Consider the following 26,685-nt stretch of genomic DNA (forward strand, 5'->3'; position numbering starts at 1 on the left):
ACAAAAGGTTTTGTCTTGTCTTAGCCAGCAAAGCGACCTGACTGCAGCATTTTATTTTTGACTCAGTTCATGCTCCACATTTTTGTTAAGGCTGCGAAAATTGCTTTCCCCAGCATGTCATTTGGATTCATTAAAGACCGCCAGAGCTGCGAAGCCGCTGAGTGTTAGAACACTAGAGATCTCTGAGCCTTTCCTATATTGCTGCAGACCGTGCACTGCACTGCAGTAGAATTGTAGTTTCGGGAAACCAATCCTGAATGTTCATTGGAAAAATGTAGAGCGCCGCAAGTAGCTATATTTTAATTTAGTACCAAAGAGTCAAAGTTAACAAAAAGAGCCTTTGTTTTTTAACGAAAATACTGAAATATTCTTTAAAAGATTGCTACCGGGAGAAGGCTTAGTGCCCGGGATTTATTGATAGCCTCTTAAATTAAGTTGCTTTGAAGGTCCTTGCTTCAGTGTTTACAAATGTAATATCTGCATAACATTGATGCCTTTTTATGTTCTAGTAACCAGCCTTTTTTAAAGCCCTTCACCCCCCCCCACCTAAGCAGATTTGTGTGAGACTTTTCTTGATGACTAGATTCCAGTAAATTAACTGTTATTCCATTTCTGACTCCCAAAGAAAAAATCTTCCCAATGGACATCTTCCTGACCCACTTCTCCAATAAGTTCCCTTCCCTTTATGAAAAAACAGAATTTCTTAGTGAATAAGTATGATCTACATCATAATTTCTTCTTGCAGTAAAAAAGACAATTCATGTTGCTGAGCTCTTTTGACTTAAGGACATTGACCTTTATACTAATTGCCCCCATTTTAATAGAAAGTACATCATTCTTCATGTACGATTAGTTTAATAGAGCAAATATTAATTTAAAAATATATTTAATATAAATAAGCCCTTTTTACAGCAGTATTCTGCATTACTGATTCCAATTAGTGCTGTAACTCTGTTGTAAGATGCATCATTTGGGACCATTACAATGGAATACTTCAGTATTTCAGAACAATCATATGAATGAAAAAGGCTATAAGATGCAAAACATACCCAGTTTTGGCGAAATTTGTCCAGTATGTCATAACTACTGCACTGAGCATGACGTCATTTTTGGAGAAGTTGCAGTTGAACAATTCAGTGGGACCAATCATGGGAATGCCAAATACATAAGGAACTTCATCACCATGCGCTGAATCAGCCCAGCTTGGTTTCATTTCACTTTGGCAGTGGTGATAAAATGCATAGAAATATGTTGGAGAGCCATACTGGGCATGCAGGTCAGCTGTAGCAACAGCTGGGGCAACCCACTGGTGGTCAGTAAACAAAGCTACCAGGGTCTTCCTTCGTGTTTCAGGGTTTTCCTTATCTGCCCAGTCAGTGTACATGAATTTAATGGTCTCCCGGAGTGTATCCTTCCCTTCTGGATAGCCATATAGATTGTCCACAAAATTGGAGACGGAAAAGTCAAAGTCATTTGGGGAAACCCCATCTTCGTTGTCCACAATGCCATCCACAAATTTTAAGCCTTCCCCTTGGTTCACACCTAGCATTATGTCATAGTTAAGGAACTCTCCCTGCTCCATTAGAATCTGAGGGTCATCTGGAATCACATCCCCATCAATCACAGGCCCAAAGGCAATGTGGTACGTGGCTGGAGTGATGGTCTGCTGAATGAGTTCTTTGTAGTTCTTATTCCGAAGGCATTCAACTAAGTCAGTGGTATCCAGCATGTCGCAGCCCACTTTATCTGCCAATATCCGAGTGTATTTGGCAGGCTGGTAGTTCACTGCCCAGCTGGACAGGGCTGTTCCACTCTGTATGATTGCCTTTTGGAACAAACCTGCAGGTGCAAATTGTTTAAATGCAAATGAAATTACATATAAGAAAGCTGCTTTTACTAAGCAAAGAATACTTTGATTGTATGATACTGAAAAGATGCAGATTCCTGTATTTCAGTTCTATTTCCACTGATTTAACTTTTTAAATTTAATTTAATTTAAATTTAACTAATTTCTTCCTTTTCACTGTAGCTTTGAATAAGCTTCTAGTTGAAATCTCACTGGTTCTTGATGGTCATACATGTAAAACATGAAAGTTTTAGGTTAGCATTTCAAGGACAAAATATATTTTTCACAGTAACCCTACACCGTCAACAAAAATACCCCAGTTTTAGCGCAGTGGTAGTTCTTTAACATTTTTAATCTTTTAAGGAGTGCCAGATACAAACAATCATATACTCTTGTGCATTTAAATGACTCACATAAATATGTTCTTCACTCGTTTAAAGGTCAAAGGAAAATTATGCACTCTTTTTTCCCTTTCACAGAATCCAGGCATCATATAATTTGAAAAAAAAAATGTGCTCAGCTAAAATCAGTTTAATAGGCTTGATTTCCAGGATCCTTCTGCACTGACATCATTTTTCATTACCTGCTTACATATATTTTCCTGTTATCATTGACTATTCTGATAAATTAGAATATATTTGCATTTTTCTGAAACGATTTGAAAATACTTGGCGAGATTCACCTGGTGCAACCACAGACCCGGATTTAATGCTGCTGTGTGCCATAGCAAAGCAGTTGGAGAACACCAGTGAATCTTCCCCTTATGTTTTTCTGTTTGCTTGATTGGGTTTTTTTCTTTTGTTTTGTTTTGTTTTTCTTCCTGGCGGGAACACTGAAGGGTCCTATTTGAGTCTCCAGCCTAAAATGCCTTGTTTTAAAGGATCCCTTTTTACCTTTATTTTACCAAGAGGATCGTTACCTTCTGAATAATGAGATAGTGTTAGCAGACTAACACAGGATGCTCCTGCTCCAGATCCAAAAATAGTAACTCTTTTTGGGTCTCCTCCAAAGGATCCAATATTTTCTTCAATCCATCGTAAAGCTTGGATTTGGTCAAGTAATCCATAATTGCCTTTTGCAGCTTGGTCTCCAGTACTTAGAAAACCTAAAAGGCAAAAGAGACAATTTTAGTTCACCAGCCACAGAATTAGCAATGGGATATTCACATATTCACAACACATATTCCCTTCTTTTCTCCTTCAATTTATATTTATAAAAGGTCATAGTACTAACTAAATGTCTTCAGTGCAAATGTTAAAACCACAGAACATTTTCCCCCTGCTGTAGATGCCATGTGTGATGGCAGAAAAAAATAAAAAAAAATCTTTTTTTCAGAATAACCCAATATCCAACAAGCAATGCAGGTTGAAGGTTTCACAAATTTGATAAATCTTTATGTGAGTAACATAAAAAAACCCTCATCCAAATGTTCTTATTGTACTGTGCATCCACAACACACAGGAAGAATTAGGACATCAGTTCTTTCACTGAGGACAATGATCCCTTGCACATTCCTTTGGATTCCTTTTGGCATTGCCCAGAATAGTCCAGTACTGAGCAGTTCTGCAATTTATAATCATTGTACAGTACAGAGACAAGTATGTGGCAACAGTTAAAATAAATGAAAAATAAGTAAAACAAAATTGAAAACCCTAAGAAAAATTACACTCAATTCAATTCTACAAAGGATATTTACAAGAAAGATAGCAGGTCAATCCTCAGTCATTCAACCCTGAGCATCCAGACTTCATCTGAACAAATTGGATTCCAAATCCTTCCTTGGAGATTTTATGAAAAGTTGTTTTGCTATTTTTTTCACACCCTATACCATAATTATTAGATTTTAGAAATAAAGCATGTCATATTTGCTACTTGTCTTGAAACTTAGAATAACATGAACTAAAAAAATAAGGCTCTGATTAGTTTTGCATTTCTGAAATTAGCTTATTCAAAACATCACACTAACCCATGCTGAGTGGAACAATTTGGGTTCAAAACTATGCACTATGTCCATATTACCATGGATAGTCATTCATTGCTTTAAAAAAAAATTGCAGAGAGCTTATCCTATCGTGTGACTGGAAATCAGAATTCTAGAATGAACGCTTTAGAACAGCTGAACATTTTCAAATGTACACCATTAATTTAACACTAACTTACATCAATTCAAAACTGTCCTGAGTTTAAAAAAAGAGTAACACATTGCCATTTCTAAGCTAATTATCAGGGCCAGTTCAGACAATGCTGCCAAATGAGGACCACAAACCACTGGAGGCCCATCGCCCAGGGACTGATTGAAATGATGAACATTCACCACTTATGATCCAGAGCCCCCTTGGTGTGAGATAAAAGTTGCTGTCTGCTAATAGAGAGCTCTGTGGAGAAAATTTGAGTCCCCTAGGAAAAAAATAAACACCAGTTTTGGACACATTCCCCATTAGGCTCACCCTGTGGATCTAAAACTCTTGGTCATATGATATGGCAGAGCTGAGGAGGATAAGTAATTCTACTGAATCATGGGCTTTGCAAATATGGCCCATTTGAACTGCTTTGCCAAGGGAGCACAGATATGTTTGTCGTGGCTCTGGCTGTTACTTAATTGTCCAGAAGATACTTCTAAATACACATGGCTAGAATAATAACAAAAATAACAACAAAAGAAATTAGACAAGAAATGGCCGTGTTTAAACTCAGTAGCACTTGTATTTCCATGTCATGGTCTATCGTAAAATTCCCAACTGTGTACAGAAAATCTATGTCAAGATTTAAAAGCAACATCATATAACATACTTGAGAGGAATACATTTCAAAAAAGGGACAAAACTCCACATTTAGGTTATACAATTTTAATTAGGATGTCATAAAGGCTGATAATGCTAAAGCAAGATTAGCTACAATTTAGTGCAATGCACTCGCACCAAAATCACTTTCTGATATTTTATTAGCAATTACTAATTAGTATTTAATGCCAACAAGTGCTTTATAAGCACTTGCATTCATCTTGAAACAGTTGCTCTAATTTACTACAAAATGAATCATATTGTCATTGCTAAAAAAGATCCTTTTGTGTTGGCTTATTTATGAAAACTTTAGTCAGGACAGGCATGGTAGTTATTAAAGTAGCACTCTTTTTTCTGTTCCATTTAACACTGAAGAAAGAATCTATTGATCCATAAATGCCAGAACAATTTTTTTCAACACCGATCTAGTTCTTTTTTCACACCCCTTTATTATCTTTTTTGGGTTTGTCAAGCAAAGAATAAACCTTGCTGGTTTTGTTTCTGCAGTCCATTGCAAAGGCTCTATAATATTCTGTAATTCATAAGCCTTTATTAAATCAGAACTATGACCTCCCTGGGAAAAAGTGACTGTTGTAACCTTTAAAACAGCAAGGTAATTAATATGCAGAGCCCAAACACATTTTAGTTTTCCTAGCAGCATCAAATTAAAGCTGGTTCATCTTTGTGATTTTGAATTCTTTCTAAATGTACTGAAAGGTGACTGAATGAAACTGCCATCAACAAATATCTGATGTTTAACATATAAAGATTTTTTTTTTTGTTTCAATAGTTCTCTGCTGATCCTCATTAACTTAAAGAGCAAGGTTTCTTAATTTAAAAACTAATCATAAAGGCAAAACAGCAACCCCCTATGGCACAAAATGAATGAATAAATATGTCTTCTCTTGATGAGGATATATATCCTTCCATGCTTTGAATACCAGATCATAATATTTGCCCAAAGCCATTTTTAGATTCAAGGCAAGGGATTATCTGTTTGTACGGAACTGCATAAACCAGCTCGGTTCCTTCTGTGTGGGCTAGTTTATACATTTCAGAGGGATAAAGTAAAATGTCACTAAATACTCCTTAACATAGATGACTGTGCTTTTGTTTCAAAGATGGGAATTTACAGTGGACTTTCAGGAATCTGGTATATTTTTAAAATCCATTTTGATTTTTTTCCAATTTGCTTTATGACTCTTTTAAAAAGACACTTTATGGGGTTTAGAATACTCTGGGTTGGAATTTTTGATAGGATATGGAGGCTGGAACTTTGCAAGGTTCTCCCATCCCTATTAATGAAACAGATGGTTGGAGTGTCTAAAGCTCAGAATAGTAAACACAGAGCTCCTTTCATTTAAAGGCACAGAAAGAAACCAAACTGTAATATTCAGTTCCTGTTTTCACTACTGTTTTTCCCCCCTCTAAACCATGACTTCATTAAAAATAAAAGTCTCCCATATAATTCCAGGATAACGGGAAGAGCACATAAAGACCCATTGTGATTTGTTATACTATGCAAATTGCAACTGCACACAGTATCACATTTCTCAACCTCTTTTTTTTTTAAAAAACCCAACAAATATAAAAACATCTCAATCGTCATTATAGTAAAACTGCCTTAAAATAAGGCTTCTAAATTTATATAAACTAAGTTTTCAGCTGTAATTTCTTTGGATCTGCTATGTTTGTGTGAATGGAAAAAGTTTTTCTTTAACATACCAATGGAGCTGAAATCAAGAAGTAAAAATAATATATTATAAGGGGAACAGATTGGGATTTTTCTGCTTCCATAAACTTTTTAAATGAATGTACTGGGTACTTAGACCCATTCTGTCTGTTTTGCTCCATTTTATTGGTGCAGTGCAACCATAAAGCCATGTCAAACAGTTCCTTGGGGATTCAGGTAGTTGTACAGATGGCATACATATCTCTGAAATAACCCCTCCCACCCACTATAATTGGGGACATGGCCAAGGCAAAGGAGCTGTGGCTGGGAGTGTTACTGCCAGAATGACCCCCTTAGGCAGAGGTCCCCAATTTGTGGGGCACGCCCCTCCCACCACCACGCGGGTGCTGAGAAAAGTTGTGGGGGAGAGGCTTGGGCCTGGGCCATCCCCCCCGAGGGGGCAGGAAGGAAGTGCCATTCCCTTCTGCACCTGACCCTGGCTCTGGCTCCATGCCTGTGGTCCCATCTGCTGGCCTGGCTGCTGGCCCCGCAGCTGGGGCTCTGCTCCTGGCCCCAGCTGCCGGTCCCATGCCTGGGGCCTTGGCTGCTGGCCCTGTGCTCCGGGTCCAAGCCTCTGCCCCCTTACCCCTGTCCGTATCCCCTGCTCCTGGCCGCAGCCCCAGGGAGTGTGTAGGTGGCTGGGGAGGTGGGGTCGGGGGAGGGCAGACACTACGGGGGGGCATGTAAAAAGTTTGGGGGCTACTTACCTTAGGGTATTGGCAGCTGGTTGCAATTGGAGAAGCCTGCAGGGTTTTACCACTAATAAAGTTTGCAGATAAACACAAAGATTGGGAGACTAGTAAATAATGATGAGGACAGAGCAATCTGGATCACTTGGGTGAAAGCAAACACTATGTGTTTTAATACAGTCAAATGTAAAACTATATTATATATCTAGGAACAGAGAATTTAGAACATATTTACAGAATGGGAAAATCTATCCAGAGAAGCAGTGACTTTGAAAAAGACTCGGGGGTCATGGCGAATTATCAGCTAAGCATGAGCTTCCAAAGCAAAGCTGTAGTCAAAATGGCTAATGCTATCCTTGGACATAGAAACTGGGGGATTTTAAGTAAGAGAAGGGAGGTTATCTGACACCAGCGCAATTGCTACTGGAATACTGTGCCCAGTTCTAGTGTCCACAATTTAAGAAGGATGTTGATAGATTGGAGAGGCTTCAGAGAAGAGTCATAAGAATAATTAAAGTATTGCAAAACATGCCTTATCATGATAGACTCCAGGAATTCAGTCTATTTAGCTTATCAAAGGAAAGGTTAAGGGTTGACTTGATCACAGTCTATAACTCCATACATAATTTGAAAATGGGTTCTTCTAACTAGTGGACAAAGGTATAACAAGATCCAATGGCTAGAAGTTGAAGCTAGAAAAATTCAGACAGAAAACAAGGCACACATTTTTAACTGTGAGGGTAAGAAACCCTTGGAATAATTTACCAATGGCCATGGCGGAAGGCCGAGGGTGGATTATCAATCACCAGCAATTTTTGTCAAGATTGGATGTTTTTTTCTAAAAGAGATGCTCTAGTTCAAACAGGAATTAATTCAGGGAAGTTCTATGGCCCGTGTTATACAGAAGATCAGATTAGATGAGTACAGTGATTCCTTTTGGCCTTCAGATCCATGAGATTTCTCTGAGTTGTACCAGGGGCTGAAATGGCTTCTTGCCAGGCTCAGAATCAGATAGCATAAATGACATGTAAAGCCATCTGTGTGGCCCTCTACTCCCAGCTCAGCCTTGTAAAGTGCTGATGCAGTTGAGGATCTGTCCCAATGAGTATACGTAATTCGGTAGATTTCTAAAGGAATATAAAGTCTTTCCCTTGGATGATTTATTGAAATCTCTTCTAGGTTGGTACTGAGCACAAGCTGATAAGGTCTGACAGCTAAAACAATGTTTATGTGAATCGAGTTGGTGATTTCAGTCCTGTTTCCAGTTAATTGAATTAAAACTTCAAGAACCACTGCCACAACAGGTACTCTGATTGGGAGTCTTAGCAGAGAACTGCAGGCCTTCGTAGACACAAAGAGTAAGCGTCTTGTTTCTAGAAGTGATCTCTCTGGCCCAAGAGAGAGACACAATGGCGGAGCAACAGGCCAGAGCGGAGTCTGTTATAGAGATGTGAATACTCTGTAAATCGATTGACTTCGCTCCAATTATCCTGGATGTACCCCAGTGTAAATGTGGGGAGGATTTGGCTCAATCTGCGGAAATTTTCACTGCTACTGTTCATTCTGTGTCAGACCTGCAGATAAATAGAGGACTTCCCTTCTCAGGTCTATTAGTCTGTCTGTTCTCATGAGCATTACATTCACTTTATAAAAGTATTTATGAACAATTACAATATATGCATTTTGGGATCAGTAAACCCCCCCTTCAGAGGTAATATTGTAGTTCTTGTCCAGCCTCCAGATCACTGTAGCCTCACCCTTACCAAAAAGCCACAATTACTAATATAATTTGCAATTTACATTCATTTAATTCTTGTTTACATGTCTCATTCTTTTTAAATCATTCCAGTAACAAAGTATTATGACAACATTCTCTTGCCATTTCCCAAATGATATAACCCAGTATTTTGTCACTTTTGAGGAACCTATTCTTTATCTTGATGTTATGGCCTCAAAGCCAAATCCATATCAAATCAATGTTAAGATTGTCTGAAAGCCCAAATTCCAGCTGTGAATAGCTCTTCAATGCTTTATGCTCTTTATTGTCCTTTATCACCACCCGGAATGATAGACTCCAAACTAAATATTAGTAAGAAACTACAAATTGATGTCCATGTTAATCCCTTTTTGACTGCTTCCTTACTGATCCCTTTTCACAAGTTCCAGCAGTGGCATTGGGCAGCCTAATATCAACACCTGCTTTGAATGATAGAGAGCAGCAGCCAACTAAAACAAAGACATATGTGACTTAAGTAAGAGGCGAAAAAGCTTTCTGCTTCACCCCTGGAAAGCTTTGTCATGACCCCAAGTGGTGATCAAGTAGCGTTTAAAGTGAGGAATAGAACAATGCGAAGAAATTGTTTCACTTAACATCGCTTGCACTGCTTGCATACACTGTACTATTTTTTTTAAAATGTGGGGAATGTGTCCTATTTTCCTTTTTTTCGGCTCAAATATGAACTGCTGTATGTCAATTTCATCCTCATCTTAAAATCATCCTGTCTGGTACACACAGCCTGCATGATCACAAACATAACCCTTTGTATTTGTGCCAAGGTATAACAGACTTGAAGCTATGAAAAAGATAAGTAGAAGCTAGGGACACCTTCAAATGCAAAGAGTCCTTCTGTTGTGATGTCTAGCAGGTGGGGTCCTTTAATAACCCGTCTGGCTTGAAGTGAAATATTTCCCATCCTGATCTGAAGGACAAATGCTTCCACACACCCTATTAGCCTACAGTTTCAGTTCTTTGTTCTAAATGTACAAGATACTGTAAAACCTCCTGCTGCAAGACAAGAATTATGCAGCGTATATAAAAAAGCAGGCATTTTGCCATAGTTTCAAATATCACAGACATTACAAAATAAAATAAAAAAAAAGTCATCTTTCTTAATAAACTGTATTGACTTCCCAGGACTGTAAAACACACACACACACCCCTTAAAATGTAGAAAAGGGAAAGAGGCAACATTTATTTTCCCAGAAATACAAGAACAATAATTTCTAAAACTGAACAACAAATTAGTATAGCACATTCAGTAAAGACCACAATTATACTTCTATTTTTACTTATTAAAAATAAAATTTATTGCACAAGATATTTTAATGGGCACTATAAGATCTAGAGATCTTTTAATTATTGAAATAAAATAACACCCTCATCCTTGTTTCTTATTCTCTTCTTGCAGCCTTTTTAAAGCTTAGGTATTCCATTCATTACTCAGGAAATGACCTTTCCATAAAGACTAACGTCCAACTTAACAACCCATGCTGAACAGCCAAGACACCATAGTGAGAAATCAATCATCAGGAAATCTGGAGGATAAACAGGCAGACTAGTGTATTTTAGTCCATTTTCCTCCTCTTCTAGTTGCTGCAGTATTTCTATCATCTTTCTGCTTCCATATTGCTTCTGTCTTTATGCCTCTTTACACCTGCTACACAAACCTGCCTTATCTACTGCAATTTGTTTAGAAAGCAAAATGCTCACAAAAATTAACTTGTGCAAGAGCTGACCAGAAATATGACAAAGACAAAAAATAAATTGCAAGAGTCTATGTTCTATGGCATGCTCTTGCCTTTTTGTTTGCATTTGTGAAATGCGAGAAAAGATTACTTTCTCAAAACAACGAGCAGAAAGCATGCATACAGCAGTGCCTTCAAATTTTCTAATGGGTTTTTTGTGTAAACGTCCCATACACGACTTGAAAATTGTACATGGGTTGGTTCCACCACTGAACTCCAAATCTTATCACAGTGTTCATACATGAAATTAAGTGTTTACTTCAGTATTTTATTCATGCAATTGAGCCTGTGCTTAGCCAAGAGCGCCTGCCGGGGGGTAAGTGGGGAAGGGCCCTGAGATGCCAGTTCTGCGGGGAATCTAAACACTAAACTGCCGCCCCAGTTTAAGGAGGGAGGCAATATTGATGCCTACCTCACAGCCTTTGAAAATGCTTGTGATCTGAACCAGATTGACCCCGCAGGCAGGCTCTGCTGTCTAACCCCCTGCTGGGTCCCAAGGCCATAGAGGCGTTCAGCCAAATGGATGGTATTGAGCAGGAGGATTATGACATGTTCAAACAGTCTTTGCTGCTGAAGTTTGAACTGACCCCTGAGGCATACAGGAAATGATTCTGGGGTGTATGCAAGACCTCAAGCATCACCAACAGGGAGGTTGCCAACCTGCTGGGGGAATATCTCCGCAAGTGGGGAAAGGGCACAGGGGCCATTCCTGACAGACTACTGTGTACTTTTTTTTTTTTTTTTGGGGGGGGGGGGATCAGAATGCCCATAGTCAAACTTTTAACATGAAAAGAGTACCTCTGAAAAAAGTAATAGGAAATTTCTCCGTGGATGTCCCATGTACACCCTGTTGTGCCACCTGAGCTCTGCCACAGACCTATCATGTGAGTGCATGGTTGCAGGAGAAGAAGTATATTCGGGCCAATGAATCCCAAAGGCACTGAGGAAGTAGGCTTTGCAATGGCTGTGAGTAAGCTGATGCACAAGGGCTGTTGGGATAGATCATGGTCAATTCTATCTCCATCGCCAAAGTGAGATAACCAGGCTTATCCCATCTCTGCAAAGTGCTGTGATATTTATGGACAAAATGTGCTTTATATGGCAAGTGCTCAGTCTTATTATTAATATCCATCTTTTTCCAATCCCTGCATAGAGGGCACGGCTGCTATTCTAGTCCATAGGCTGGAGAAGTCGTTATAGAGGGGCTGTGCTTCAACCCCATGATCTTGAGCCTGTGCAACCCCTACAGAATCCTCCATACTGAGGCCTTATATTCATTACAAAAAGGTATACTCTGAATATGAGTTATCTAAGGTGTGTGCGTGTGGGGGGGATAATCCACCCACATTTTTAAAGCATCCATCAAGGTATCTAGTGCTCACATCCGTGGGCTGGGAACATTCAATGAAGGGAGAGTGCACTTTGACCGCAATGCCCTCTGCCATCAGTAGCACGATGGCTTAGAACTCCATTTCAAAAGCATTTGGTCTCCCATAGAAGTAAATTATGAATTGCTCATTTTACATTTAGTGGAATGTGTTTAATTGTTACAGGACAACAATTGGAGTGAATGTGTGGTGAGAACCTTTTGAAACCTGTAAGCCTAAAGCTAAATTCATAAGACACTGATTTGCAAGATAATGACCAAACCAGAAGGGAAGAAGAGAGCATCCTTAGAAGGCTACCATTAATAGATTAATAACCAAGTATTAAGGAGGGCAGCATATTTATTGTGAATGCAGAATAGTCCTGTTTATCTCTGATTTCCCAAAAACATAAAAGGTTAACCTGCAAGACACAAATGGCAACCAGTTGTAGAGACAGTGAGTGGATTTTAACTCTAATTATTAGCTTCAAGGAGAGTGGAATCTTTTGAATAAAAATATTATTGAAGATTATTCATATTGCCAGATGACATTTTTTTTCTTATGAAAAGCACCATAAGTGGCCGAGCAAAGGCAATATTACTACATTAATGTACAGTCACCACTTACCACGTATTTAAAGTGAGGACTGAAATGGGTAATAAAGCCCCAGCTTGACTCATTGATGAGGAACTGAGGATGAGACTGTCTAGGTAGAAATGAGCATCAGTACTATCTAGCCTGCAAATGACTGCTCACTGGTTTGATAGTGTCTTTAATGAAAATCCTGGGAGTGAAAAATAAAGTTAAAAGGAGGGACTGTTACTAATTATCCTCTTTACACTACATACTCCAAGATTTCTTGTGAAAATGATTGATGGGAATAGTATACATGTATCTCTAGAAATTTCTTGCAGTTGTAGTAGATGGTTTCTAATCTTGTATCTTAATCCATTGCTTTTTTAGTACCCGACACCTTCATTTGGAAAGCAATGCATACAGGCAGGATTCTGCTAACTCGCTCTGTGTCAGGGAAGGTTTGCACTTCTCTCTTGGTGCAAAGCTGCCCTAAAGGCAGTGTACCTATCCTGCAGAGGATCACCCACCCAACAGGGGGATCACCTGAGTGTAGGAGGATTACTAGATGGTAGAGAACAAGCACAGGGCTCTTATGCTGTTCTGCCATCATATCAGGGAAAAGGAACATGGCTGGAGAAAAATGGATATGCCAGGGACACTCCTCCTATGCCACACCAATTCTGGGCTGCATCTTTGCCCATTATAAATATTTCAGTCCAGCATAAGTTAGAATAGCCCTAACACTGCTTAATATTAATGGGGATGGGGAGGGAGCAGGGATGGCCACACAGAAAACAGCATTACCAATCTCCCTATAGAAGGTGCAGATTATTTGGCCTGGGGAAAGAAGCCCTAGTGATCCTCAACTGCCATAAAACCTCCTTAGAAACACAAGAAATTACAGCAGCCAGGGAGCTGCCCTGGCATCAGTATCCCATGCTCGGGGAGCTCAAAGGAAGGTTAAAATCATGTCTGCAACCTCCCAACCGGAGCAGCAATGAGTGTTCCTCAGAAGCAGCTGTATTTCTGGCCTTTACATTTACATTCTTCTTGTGTGTATCCATCACGCTCAGGGTAAAACTGTGTATGTGTTTGGTACAAGGGAATGCAGCAAGACTAAACCAGTAATTAAGAAACAGAGGACCAACTAAAATTACATAGACAACATATCACATAAGAAATCTCATTAGAAGTAATTGATTTCTATTTGTTTAGTTTAAGTGGACTGTTTGTGAAGGTAAATGACTTTCAGATGCTAAGGATGAGTATAAGAGGAGGCAGCAGCTAATGAAATACAGTGAAAACTTTTCCTAATAGCCACCATGGGGCTACTTTTTTCACGCCATTATAAAAAGTGGGCACACACCACACTGGGACTTCAGATGGAAGAATTCTCATGAGGACTGAAATTTTAATGAGCCTTTGGAGGGGGCTGCAATTATCAGGAGACCATTAGCAAGTGTTCCGCCATAGTTCACTCGTCATCTGCTCCATGGAGCTATGTTACCATCTGACTCTTTATAGAGCCATTCTCAGTTATAAGAAGACGTATTAAATAAAACATTGGCAGGCTGCCTCTCTTGTATCTCATAGTGCTGTGCTGTTCTCCAGTTATGAAGTCCATAATTTTGTCCTACCAAACTGTACATAGCATTTAGACAGCTTAGCTCGGGGTGGGCAAACTTTTTGGCCTGAGGGCCACATCTGGGAATAGAAAGTGTAGAGTGGGCCATGAATGCTCACAAAATTGGGGTTGGGGTATGGGAGAGAGTGAAGGCTCTGTTTGGGGGTGCAGGCTTCAGGGTGGGGCCAGAAATGAGGAGTTCAGGGTGTGGGAGGGGGCTCTGGGCTGAAGATGAGGAGTTTGGGGTGTAGGAGGGTGCTCTGGGCTGGGACTGAGGAGTTTGGTGGGTGGGAGGGGGCTCAGGGCTCAGGCAGGGGGTTGGGGCATGGGGAGAGGCTCAGAGGTGCAGGCTCCAGGTGGCGCTTACTTCAAGCGGCTCCTAGAAGCAGCAGCATGTCCCCCCTCCAGTTCCTATGTGGAGGCGCGGCCAGGTGGCTCTGCACACTGCCCCGTCTGCAGGTCCTGCCCCTGCAGCTCCCATTGGAGCACTGGAGGGGGCCATTGGAGTGGGGTCATTGGAGCGTGTAGGAGCAGGAGGGGGGCCATGCCGCTGCTTCCAGGAGCTGCTTGGAGAGGCCCCCAACCCTACTCCCTGGATGGAGTGCCATAGCAGGGCAAGCCCTAGACCCCGCTCCCCAGCAGGAGCTTGAGGGCCGGCTTAAAATGGCTGGTGGGCTGTACTTTGCCCACCGCGGCTTAGATTTTAAATTTTGAACTGAAATATGCTGTTAGGACAAACACACATTTTTACGTGAGAAAAATAAAATACTAGTGACCTAAACTTGTGTCTTAAATTCCTTCCAAATCAAAATGTTGCACCTTTACTGATGCATTTAAGGCATGCAAATAAGTGAATCATAGTGCTAGAATAGATAATAAAACCTAACTGTTACATAGCACTTTTCCCATCGGTATATCTCAAAGCACTTCACAAGCTTCAAATGTATTTATTCCAGTGCCCCGTGAGGTAGGAAAGTATTATCTCAATTTTACTGATGGAAAACTGAGGCAAAGAGAGACTAAGTGAAATGCCCAGAAAATCTGTGGTAAAGTAGGGAATTGAACACATGTTTCTCAAATCTTGTGTTAGTGTCCTAACTACTAGGTCATCCCTACTCTGTTAGAAACTCAGGGGAAAAAAAACTATTTGCAATAGAAGACAAATTTGAGATTTTTAAGGAAGCCAAATTGTATGAAATCAACCAACTACATCACTGTCCAGGTGGAATTATTCTTATTTAAAGTTATGTTTCAGTGTACTTAAGTTAAGGCACAGAGAGAATACAAATGCATTGATATCTAAAGCACCTGAGACCCTTAATAGGGGCTCCATTTCAAACATTAGCTTGTGTAACAGACAAGTAAGCTTTGTTCAGTTACCAATAAAGAGCTCAGACCTCCTCCTCTGTATCTCCCACAGACCGTGCTGTTATTCTACCAGCTTTTTTCCCCACACAGAGAAAAATAAATTACATAACTGTAATGCAGTGACTCTACCCTGGCAAATGCACCAGACATTATTCACTCAACAACACTTGAAAACCAGAAGCTATTCATTACTGCCAGTTAATCTGTGATGAGAGAAGGTGCCAGAGTTAGACCCAATTCTTTTAGGAAGGTGTTATTATGTTTATCATATTTAGTTGGCATGAAGCCTGGCCTGGCGGATCATTGGCATTCATGGAGAAAGGGTCAACTGGCTATGGGTCAGTTCTAGACATTGACTTCAACACTGATTTTGAACATTGCTGGGAGGGGCTGAGGGATGCCCGCTGTCGATAGGTAAGTATTTAGAAAACAAACAACTAGTACCAATGTTACAGAATAAAAAGCAAGAAAAACTTGGCATACTCTTAATATAAATGGTGCACTATTTCTCTATCTTCCACTGTAGTTTTAGTCCCAACAGTTTATGCCACATTGTCTGTTTTAAGACTAACAGTCAGAAACCTTGACAAAAAAGGTGTACAAACAGGGGCAGTAGAATTTAGAAACATTAATATTTTAAGATAAAAGAAAGATGTAAAATGTAATAAACCATGCTATGCAAATAATAATAAACCTGTAAAAAGTCTGACTTATTAGCATTACATATAGGTTTAACTAAGGACTGCTTTGCCCGGCGTACTGTGGGGCTTTAGATCATTTATGACTCCAGATGGAAGATTTATTATAATGAATAAAGGTTAAACTTACTGTACTGCTTTAATCTTAATGTGGTGGCAATAAAATGTTAATCAACTGCTCAAAAAATGTATTGAACAAATGCTGACTATCTAATGACCTTATACATATTTCTTTGCAATTAGATAATTTTGTGATGGAGACTGTTTCATCCTATCAACAAAATGCACTGTAAAACATCAACACAACAGGGTCACAACTACAACTGGGGCTTGCTGAATGCTTCCCTAGCAACAACATATAGGCTCCATCCTGTTAGCTGATGGCATGGTTGGACCTCTGCGCCTGTCCAGAGTCAGCTACAGGAGGAGGGAATAAGGTGGCTACTATAACAGGGACCATAATTTCCAAATAGCTCAGCATCCACAAGTAGGTCAGAATAGGAGGTATCAGGTAGTGAGATTATCTGAAAATCTGGATGTTTATTTAGATGCCTAATTGGGAGCCATATCTTTTTGAAAAAACTGGCCCCAGTTGTGGATGAGCACTTTAAGATCTACCCTGAGCGCCTTTGAAAATTCGAGTCTAAGTGAATATCTGACTTTTTAAAATGTTATCATGCTAAATTACCGTACAAGTATCAATGAATGTATGCCTGCTCTTATTTAATAATGACCGTCAAAAGAGATTCAGTTTCTCTGGTCATTATGACTTTCCCAGACAAATCACTAATTGGTGATTTTTTTTTATTACAGAATGCTGTTTGAAGTCCATGTGATACACCTTATCTTCACAGAATGCTTCCCCCACCTTGTATTTCACATGTGTAATGCCAACAGACTCTGGTTGTTGTTGACTGGGATCAAACTTGGAACCTCTGGGACTTATCGCATGTGCCTCTATTCCATGAGCTAAAAGACTCATCTCATTTAGGCAAGGCTGTAGCAGGCTCTAGGTGGTCTAGCTACCACTAGAAGGGGCCAGATGCCACACCAAGCAAGCACCAGTAAAAGAGTTCAAATCCTGGAACAAGATCAATAGTATTGGTATGCCAATGGTGTTCCAGGAACTGAAAGAGTTCTAGTTCTTTAGCATTAAAGATATTTCCCTCTTTGGACACCATTAGAAGTCCTATTCATCACTAGTGGAAAAGAAATAAAGCAAGTTGAAATATTATCCAATAAAATGGAAACAACCATCAGGCTGAGAGCGTGAACATTCATGGTTCATTTTAAAATTTAAGGAAAAAAAAACAATAGACTTCTATGGTTACTTTTCAGAGGACAGCACAGAAAAAAGCTTAATATGTAACTTGTTTCATCAGACACCTGTTGTACTGAAAGCCCTGTATTCCAGTGCATTACAGTCTAGTCTTCTGATATTGCCTTTGTGAAATGAAAACCCACTTGACCGTACAGTATGATTTTCTGGGCAACACTGCTCTATTGATAATATCTGACTAGATTCTCTAATGTCCTAGATGCACTCCTAAATGCCTGCCTCATTGATGGGGCACTAAGGAGGAGACTGTCTAGGTAGAAATGAACATCAATACTATCTAGCCTGCAAATGACTGCTCACTGGTTTGACGGTGTCTTTAATGAAAATCCTGGGAGTGAAAAATAAAGTTAAAAGGAGAGACTGTTAATAATTATCCTCTTTATACTACATACTCCAAAAATTTCTTGTGAAAATGATTGATGGGAATAGTATACACGAATCTCTAGGGAAGGCACTGCACAGATTTCTTGCAGTTGTCGTAAATGGTTTCTAATCTTGTATCTTAACCCACTGTTTTTTTAGTACTGGACACACTCCTACAAAGTTTTTTCTTGAACACACCCAGACTGTAAGACATATGTTACAGTTGGGACCTCCATTACGCAGTGATTTTTGTTGATGTAGCCCAGTTCTGTTCTAATTAAAGGGCTAAATAGGGTGCTCTGGAGTCAATGAAGAAAACAGAAGATTTCACAAAAGATAGCCTTATTTCAGTCAAAGTTCCCATGGCATTAACTGTTTTAAGTGGTCCTGGAAAGAAATCAGATATATTCTACCCTTCTAGTTCTTGTGTTTCTGTTCCTTTTGGACATGTCCCATGTTGCGATCAAGCCCCCCTTATGTGTAACCCAAGTTAATTGGCATACAAGACTGCAAACTGTATCATGCATATGAGTTTTATCATCAAGCTGATCACATAGGGTTAACTTATTATTCAAATGGTCCCCACCAGTCAGATAGGACAAAGGGAAACGGCAGCAAATTTGGATGGACTTTTGCTGCTGAAACAGAAATCAGACTAGAATAAAGGCACCAAGGTTGTTGAATTAATTGAGCCCAATTTTAGGGTCTGGTTGATCTGTGCTCAGAGCAGGATCTGGCAGGGGAGTGAGGAGGGGTTAGGTGCCATTATCCCAACTTTACACCCCCTGCTCTCTGATTTGGGGTTAAGTGGGGCTAGTTAGATAATGATAACACTTATAGAAGATTTGGGATTGCTTTTGCCCAGGTGCAACAGCCTCAAAGGGCCATTCTGGCAGTTGAGGCTTTCCAGAGTGCAGCAACACTCCAACCATGTCCCCTTTCCCCAACTAAACTGGGTGACTAGGCTAACTAATGTATCCAACAAAACAGCTGGAGTGGGGGCCAGAATCTAACCCAGGGTGTTGTAATTTTGTCTTTGTTTCCACCTGCTGTCAGAAAAAATCAAATGTAGCGACCTGAACTTATTCAGGTTTCAGAGTAACAGCCGTGTTAGTCTGTATTCGCAAAAAGAACAGGAGGACTTGTGGCACCTTAGAGACTAACCAATTTATTTGAGCATAAGCTTTTGTGAGCTACAGCTCACTTCATCGGATGCATACTGTGGAAAGTATAGAAGATCTTTTTATACACACAAAGCATGAAAAAATGGGTGTTTACCACTACAAAAGGTTTTCTCTCCCCACACCCCACTCTCCTGCTGGTAATAGCTTATCTAAAGTGATCACTCTCCTTACAATGTGTATGATAATCAAGGTGGGCCATTTCCAGCACAACTTATTCAGTAATGTTGCAGCAATTGCAATTATACATTTCTATAAACCTTTTTAATAGGTTAAAAATACTGATTTTATTTATTTGCCTTCTGCTATTCATAGAAAAAAATCCTCTCTGTACGTTGATTTTTTAAGGTGCTTCTGACAAAAGTATCGGTTCTAGGTCTTTTGCACATGTAGCCTACAGACAATATTAAAATAGATTGTCTCAGATTAGTTTTGCACATCACGAATCCCCTGTGAGAAATAAATGGATTTAAGTGATGTGCTTCAGCTTTCACAGTTCTGCAGGCCTGGTAACGAAGTGATCCAAATCAATTCTCCTGCACATTCACACATGAAATATTTTGAGTCAGTATTTCTAAGGAGGAATTTGAAATGACTGTAGAATTACTTTTTTCCATAATTATGTTTTCTAAAAAAATAATAAAAATAAAATAAACCTCTTAATGGCTTATGTCACACAAATGAGTTCAGCTTGATCCTCAATATCTGGAAATATATTGTTTCACTACTGTGTGACCGAGACATATGACAAACTATAATGTATATGTCAAGCTACAATGTTTACCATCTCCTAAAGAACTTGTTATGAGTCATGTTTTTAACTCAATCTTTCGTTTGCTTTTATGAGAACAAAACATTACCTTGAAAATATATGTTGCAGTTAATCATCAAATTGTGACTTTTGTTTTAACACCACAGTTCATGGGATCTTAATGAGGACAGGAACTGGTGTAAGGTGGTGATGACCAGCCTACACTTCCTATATTACTATAGATGTTTCAATCTTCCTGCTATCTTGCCCCAGAATTAACCAACACCTGGTGCATTAAAGGAAGTACAAATTCTCATAATGTACCCACCAATTTTGCAATTCTAATTCTTGAACCAAATTTCCTGATGAGAGATTAAATCACTACATCCAATTAGCCCTATTTTAAAACTCATTATAATTTTCATGGAATCATAGAAAGAAATTAGAGATGGAAAAATACGTATTAGGTCAGCTAGACCATTCCACCTGCCTGCTCAGGACTATTCCCTACGATATTTATTTTCTAGGGAATAGTCACTATTTTGAATTTCTATTTGTTTCTCCAGTCCTTCTCTTTCAAGTTTTTGCCCTTATTAAAGCTACAAGAACAGAGGAGACAAAGTTAAAAGTTAAAAATATGTTACAGGGACATATATCTAAAATTTAAACATTACCAGCAGCTCAGGTTATGTTGAGTTGTAGTGGGATATCAAGTCAAATTTCTTTTCTCAAGTGGGATATAGTGGCTTCCTAACAGAATTATCCTGGGGTCTATGGAGGAACTGAATCTTAAAATGGACATAGTTCATACAATCGCAAAATTTAGAGAAGGAAATGGCTAATAGATTATTTAATCCGTTCCTTCTGACAATGTAGGATTTTTCCCACCAATGTGTTAAATGGTTTGGCCAGACCAGTTTTAAATAACAGAAGTAATGTGGGTACTATCACTTCCCTACTTTAACACTTACACAGAATTTTTTGAGGATAAAATTAGCAATGTTTGTAAAATTCTTGAAAAGGTAAAACACTATATATATACTATTGCTAATTATTACAATTATTCCCTACAGAATAGAATTCAGCTAAAAAAAATACCTTTCCTGATATTGTCCCTAAATTTTCTCACCCTTTCTCTTAGTATCACGCCATTCGGCTATCTTATTAACTCTTGTGATGGCAGTGAGCTAGATAAACACTCCAATAAAGAATTTTGCCTAGAGAAAGCCTGAACCAAAACTCCTGCTGCTAAGTACCCTCAAATATTGGATGGGCAAATTTGAATCTGGATTCATATTCATTTTCTGGAGATCCCGTGTGACTCTTCAAGTCCACAGTCAGTGTTGCTAAATGCTGTGTGGGGCTTCCACTCTTTTGAGCTCTTTAGGGAACACACTGGATAGTTCCTTCCTCCCATTGCTTCCTTAGGAAGGTTGGCAAATTGGTCCACAAGGTCCATAATCCCGTAGGGCTTTAAGGGGTGGAAGTACCTGGCCTGGCACAATTACATACATACAGAGCAATAAGAAGTAGTATAATGGGATCTCCACTGCTATTGCTATCCACTGGAACTACAGACTCCAGAAGCACATGCACAATTAGGAAAATTTACAAGGACATCAGGGTTTGTAATTCCTATGAGTGGTGCTAATAGCAAGAAGGAGACTCTACTTTTCTCACTGCCCTGCATGTGTATTGGGGGAAAAACCAAGGTAACTGCTGCCATAACCCCATTAGATTTCACCCATCAGCACCCTCCAACCCTATTGAAGCAGTGTGTGTGTGGTGTTGGGGCATGAATGGCAAACTGTTTCTCCTTGAAGAGTTTAGGAGATGGGTCGGAGTGAGTGGGCCTGCTCTTAGAAAACAGTAAAGCCTAGCTGGGACCCTAGAAAGAAGTTTGCTGGCAGGAGTAGGAAAAATGTGGGCACAGGCAGTAATATCACAAACAGCAATTCTCACAACAATTTTGATCCAAATTTGCATCACTATTTGTGTTCATATAATGGATTTCAAACATCGCAGAATCTGCCCAGCTCTAATTTTGATATAGTTTTAATCAACAGATCGAGCTCTTGATGTTTCCACACTGGAGATATTAGCAGGAAAAGCAAGGCTAGAACCTTGACTAATTTCCACACCGAAAGATCCTCAAGATGCTCTTTTCTGATGTTCAGTCAGACCCACTATAAAATCAGCAAGGATATCACACCCTAAATCTTCAGAAGCCTGCAAAACAATTCCAAGGAGAATATCATAATTATCACCCTACAGTACCTGCCATAAATGATAAAGGAAGAATTCTATCTTCAGCTAGAGAGAAGAAAGAAATCTTATATAAAGGCACTGCATTTCATTTTTTCCACTTAGACTCTGGCTTGGTTAGTCAGGCAGGACAGAGAAAGTTCGGTCTGTTGAAGTGATTCTTTATACATAAAAATGTCCCAAGAAAACCTGCTTTACCTAGCTAAGATCACACTGGATTATAATAACAAAAATATACATTTTCTGAGATTCTTCCTTTGCCTTCAGGCTTCTTAGAACACTGAAAGGTAAAGGTTGAAAATTCTGAAAATGGATGTGGGAGATGCTTACAGCTAGTTATGTTAGGTAATAGTTCAGCAACAATTGCTTCTGGTTTTACATTTTTGTACATTAAACAGTATTGAAATGAAATATATTTTTATTGGTGACATTGCTTATATTGATTTTTATTGATTAATGTACACACTTCCATTGATCATTGTATAGTACTTGTTAGTTTCACTTAGATACAATGTATATATACATGAATTATTATTTTTGTTGTGCTTGATGGGTATTGGGTACATTTGGAGTAAAATGCTTACACTAGATTGTTGGTACTTTATGAAAATTCTGAAAATCAGTCATATTGCTGAGTAAACTTACTTAAAGTATTAACAAATATTGGACAGCAAAATGTTTATCGGAGGGGAGGGGGCACTAGACTTTTTTGTGAGAATAGGTATGAATATTCACTATTGAAATGTATGGCAGCCAAAATCAGGAAGCAGAAACTATACCATATGACTTAAGTCACCAGTCATAGGCCGTGATTCAGGAAAGCATTTAATCACAGGCTTAATTTTAAACGTGTTCATGTCCCATTCAACTGTTATGCCTTAAGTGCTTTCCTATACAGGAGCCACATAAAGCAAATACAAATAACAAATAAGATGAAATTCATTCTTGTTTGCAGAATCAGCACAAAGCCTATCAACCACTTAAGTCTACTTGTTAACTACTTTGGGTGCTTAAGTGGGACATAAGCCGTTCATAGGTTTTCTGCTGGTTCTATACCTGGAGTGAATTTCACCCATAATGAATACTCAAATCACTGATCAGAGCAAATAGTTTATTGGAACATACTCAGAGACCATTAATCAAATTATGAACACATTTATAAATAGTGAAGTGGATTTTTAGAAACTGTGCAAACTAAATAAGGAGTTGACAACTTTTCAACACTGGTCATCATTAACCATATACTCCTCCCACACATATAAGTGTATTTTTGTATAGAAAGAAGAAGTCTTCTATAAGTGGGAGTCTGTAATGTGAAGATTCACTGGAAGTTTTGGCTATCTATACGTTTTCTTTAAAAAATATTTTGAATATTTCCAAATGTTGTTTGAAATGCTTGTTCATTTTGTATTAATATATTATTTCCTAAAAATAGTACTCTCTTTAGGGCAACAGCACTACTGGAAGTCTGAAGACCCAGGGTTCACACACTACAGCTTTTGTTTTGATTCTGGGTATTGATTTTCGTGAAAAGCTTTAAGAAGAATATGTTAAACAGCCCCCCAACCTGAAGCAAATACTCACCAGCAACCACACACCACACAACAAAACCACTAACCCAGGAACCTATCCTTGCAACAAAGCCCATTGCCAACTATGTCCACATATCTATTCACGGGACACCATCACAGGGCCTAATCACATCAGCCACACTGTCAGAGGCTCATTCACCTGCACATCTACCAGTGTGATATATGCCATCATGTGCCAGCAATGGCCCTCTGCCATGTACATTGGCCAAATTGGACAGTCTCTACGTAAAAGAATAAATGGACACAAATCAGATGTCAAGAATTATAACATTCAAAAACCAGTCGGAGAACACTTCAATCTCTCTGGTCACTCGATTACAGACCTAAAAGTGGCAAGTCTTCAACAAAACAACTTCAACAACAGACTCCAATGAGAGACTGCTGAATTGGATTTAATTTGCAAACTGGATACAATTAACTTAGGCTTGAATAAAGACTGGGAGTGGATGGGTCATTACACAAAGTAAAACTATTTCCCCATGTTTATTCCCTCCCCCCACCCCGGCCACTGTTCCTCAGATATTCTTGTCAACTGCTGGAAATGGCCCACCTTGAATATCACTACAAAAGGTTCCCCCCTCCCCCACCGGCTCTCCTGCTGGTAATAGCTCACCTTACCTGATCACTCTTGTTAAAGTGTGTATGGTAACACCCATTGTTTCATGTTCTCTGTGTATATAAATCTCCCCACTGTATTTTCCACTGAATGCATCCGATAAAGTGAGCTGTAGCTCACGAAAACTTATGCTCAAATAAATTTGTTAAGTCTCTCAGGTGCCACAAGTACTCCTTTTCGTTATACTATCCTCTGATTCATGAAAGTATTTGGCTGAATTGCTGGGAGGGGAGAGTAACAGCATTAATACCAAAATATCCCCTGTCATTACATTTGCACCCAGTTAGACTGAAAAATACACTCTAGGAACACCACAATGAAATCCTGTCCTCAATGAAGTCAATGGGAGTTTCACAATTGACTTCAACCAGCCCAAGATTTCAACCCAAAAATTTGACCTTACCCTAGAAAAGTGCCCCCAGCATACACAGAGGCTCAGAATCCCTCAGAGTGGCCAAGTATACATAGAAATACATAACATAATGTCAGCTATTTTCCCCTCAACCTAACAGGCTGGTATGCAATACTGTGAGCACATTTCTGTACAATGTTAAATAACCTAGAGAAAATATTTGTCATGCATTTGTTATATTGCTTGTTAAAGTCAGAAATAACTATATCCGATCTCTCTACCTACCACTCTGACAGGAATAAAACTATCCTTTCCAGCTATTAGAACTGCAAGGGTAACTTCATGCGAGATGCCTCTTGCTATTATATTGCCAGTGGCAGTTGTAAAAGTCATTTCCATATATTATGGCTGTACTTTCTTAAAATTTCTTAGTAAATTTAATTCTTACTGACCTTTAATTCAAGAGAAATTCCCTTAGCCTTTTTATGGGTAAACCAGCCATGTATCCCTTCTGCAGTATGTGCCTTTTAAAATTATGGGGATTTCTTCTTGCCCTTTTCTATTACTATGGAATCAATTTTGATGTTGCTCTCGCCCACACACACACACACACACACACACTGCTTGACATTGCTAATACTCATGACCAAATGAGGTGATCGCAGATGAAAATTAGTAGCACTTACCATACTACTAATTTGTTTTTATTATTTTAAGTTGGAAAAAAATTGTAAAGTTATTTTTAGATTTAATTTTAAGTTTATGTTGTATTTATAACTGGGATACAATTGGGCTGGATGATTGCAGTTCTATTCTTTTGTGGCTGCCATTTTGTGCTCCAAAATCTAACCTGTCATGACCCATGGGTCTCATATGCATAGGGCTCAAGGGAGCAGACACACCCAAACCCCCCACCTGGCAGCCTGCTGACAATGGCTTACCTGGCAGCCATGAAGCCCAGCCCCCATGTGAGGCTCTGCCACTGAGATCTGATTGGCAAAGTCCCAAAGCAGCTGATTGACCAACTTCCTGGCATCGCAACCCACCTTGACTCCTGGCATCTGATTTGTGATTCCTGACCTTCAGCCCTGCATCTCACATTCTGGTATCCTGACCCAGCCTGAATCTGGTTCCCAACTTTAGTTTCTGATCTTCAGTTTGTCTCCTGTTATCCTGATCCATCCGACTCTTGACTACTCTCTCATAACTGTGGATTCTGGTTCTGACAATTAGGTCTGGTCACTCACAACTTGGCCATAACAGCTTGTTTGGACCACAATAACACTAAGGGACTGAGCCTGGCTTGGGAAGGATGGATTAAGCAGCACCATCACAGCCACCAGAATCATCAGACTCACCCAAATGGGCCCTTTGTCTCCAGGTGGATAATCAAGCGGTGCAGGCCCAGTTGCGCATGTGACCTTGGACAACCAGTGGCTGCAGGAGCAAGCAAGGCAGCTCAGCACTGAGAATACCGTGCTGAAAACATAGCCTACAGGGCATTGCCCTGAACAGGAGGAGCCCTGAGTACCTCTTGCCTGAATGGTTTGACAGGAAACACCAACAGTTCCAGAGTTTCATGAACCAATGCCATCTACAGTTTCTGATGCATCCCCAAATCTATGCCTCTGACCAGGCCAACATGACCTTGGTAATCAGCCTGTTGGCAGGAGATGCATTCGACTGGGCCTCACTCCAGCTGGAAGGGCATAGCCAGTCGATGTCAACCATCTTTGATGGTCCACACTCAGCTGAAATGACTAAGGCCGCTCTGAGGAGACTCCAGCAGGGGCAAGGCACAGTGGCCTCCTATGCAGCACACTTCTGCCTCCTCACAACGGATAAAAAGTGGAACAAAGAAATGCATCTGTACGAGGTCTGATAGGGCTTGCAGGAAGAAATCAAAGATGTACCACCTCACACAGAGATGACTGTGGGCCTAGATGACATTGTGGAACTTACCGTTCTCATGGATGCGAAAACAAAGTGAAGATAAATGAGGTTCCCTAACTGTGTACTGT

At 39.6% G+C, this 26,685-nt stretch overlaps 1 protein-coding gene across 11 annotated transcripts in view; it reads right to left on the minus strand.

Moving 5' to 3' along the window:
• NLGN4X (neuroligin 4 X-linked) overlaps positions 1-26,685 on the minus strand; it is a 249,393-nt gene that overhangs the window by 13,679 nt on the left and 209,029 nt on the right. For all 11 annotated transcript variants that reach the window (XM_048860092.2, XM_048860100.2, XM_048860164.2 and 8 more), the window contains 2 exons: positions 2,766-2,951; positions 1,050-1,839 (listed from right to left, as the gene is read on the minus strand). In XM_048860092.2, the coding sequence (XP_048716049.1) occupies positions 1,050-1,839; positions 2,766-2,951 (976 nt within the window). The remainder of the gene's footprint in view (positions 1-1,049; positions 1,840-2,765; positions 2,952-26,685) is intronic.

The sequence above is a fragment of the Caretta caretta genome, chromosome 1 (genome assembly GCF_965140235.1).
Source record: "Caretta caretta isolate rCarCar2 chromosome 1, rCarCar1.hap1, whole genome shotgun sequence".
Classification (NCBI taxonomy): domain Eukaryota; kingdom Metazoa; phylum Chordata; order Testudines; family Cheloniidae; genus Caretta; species Caretta caretta.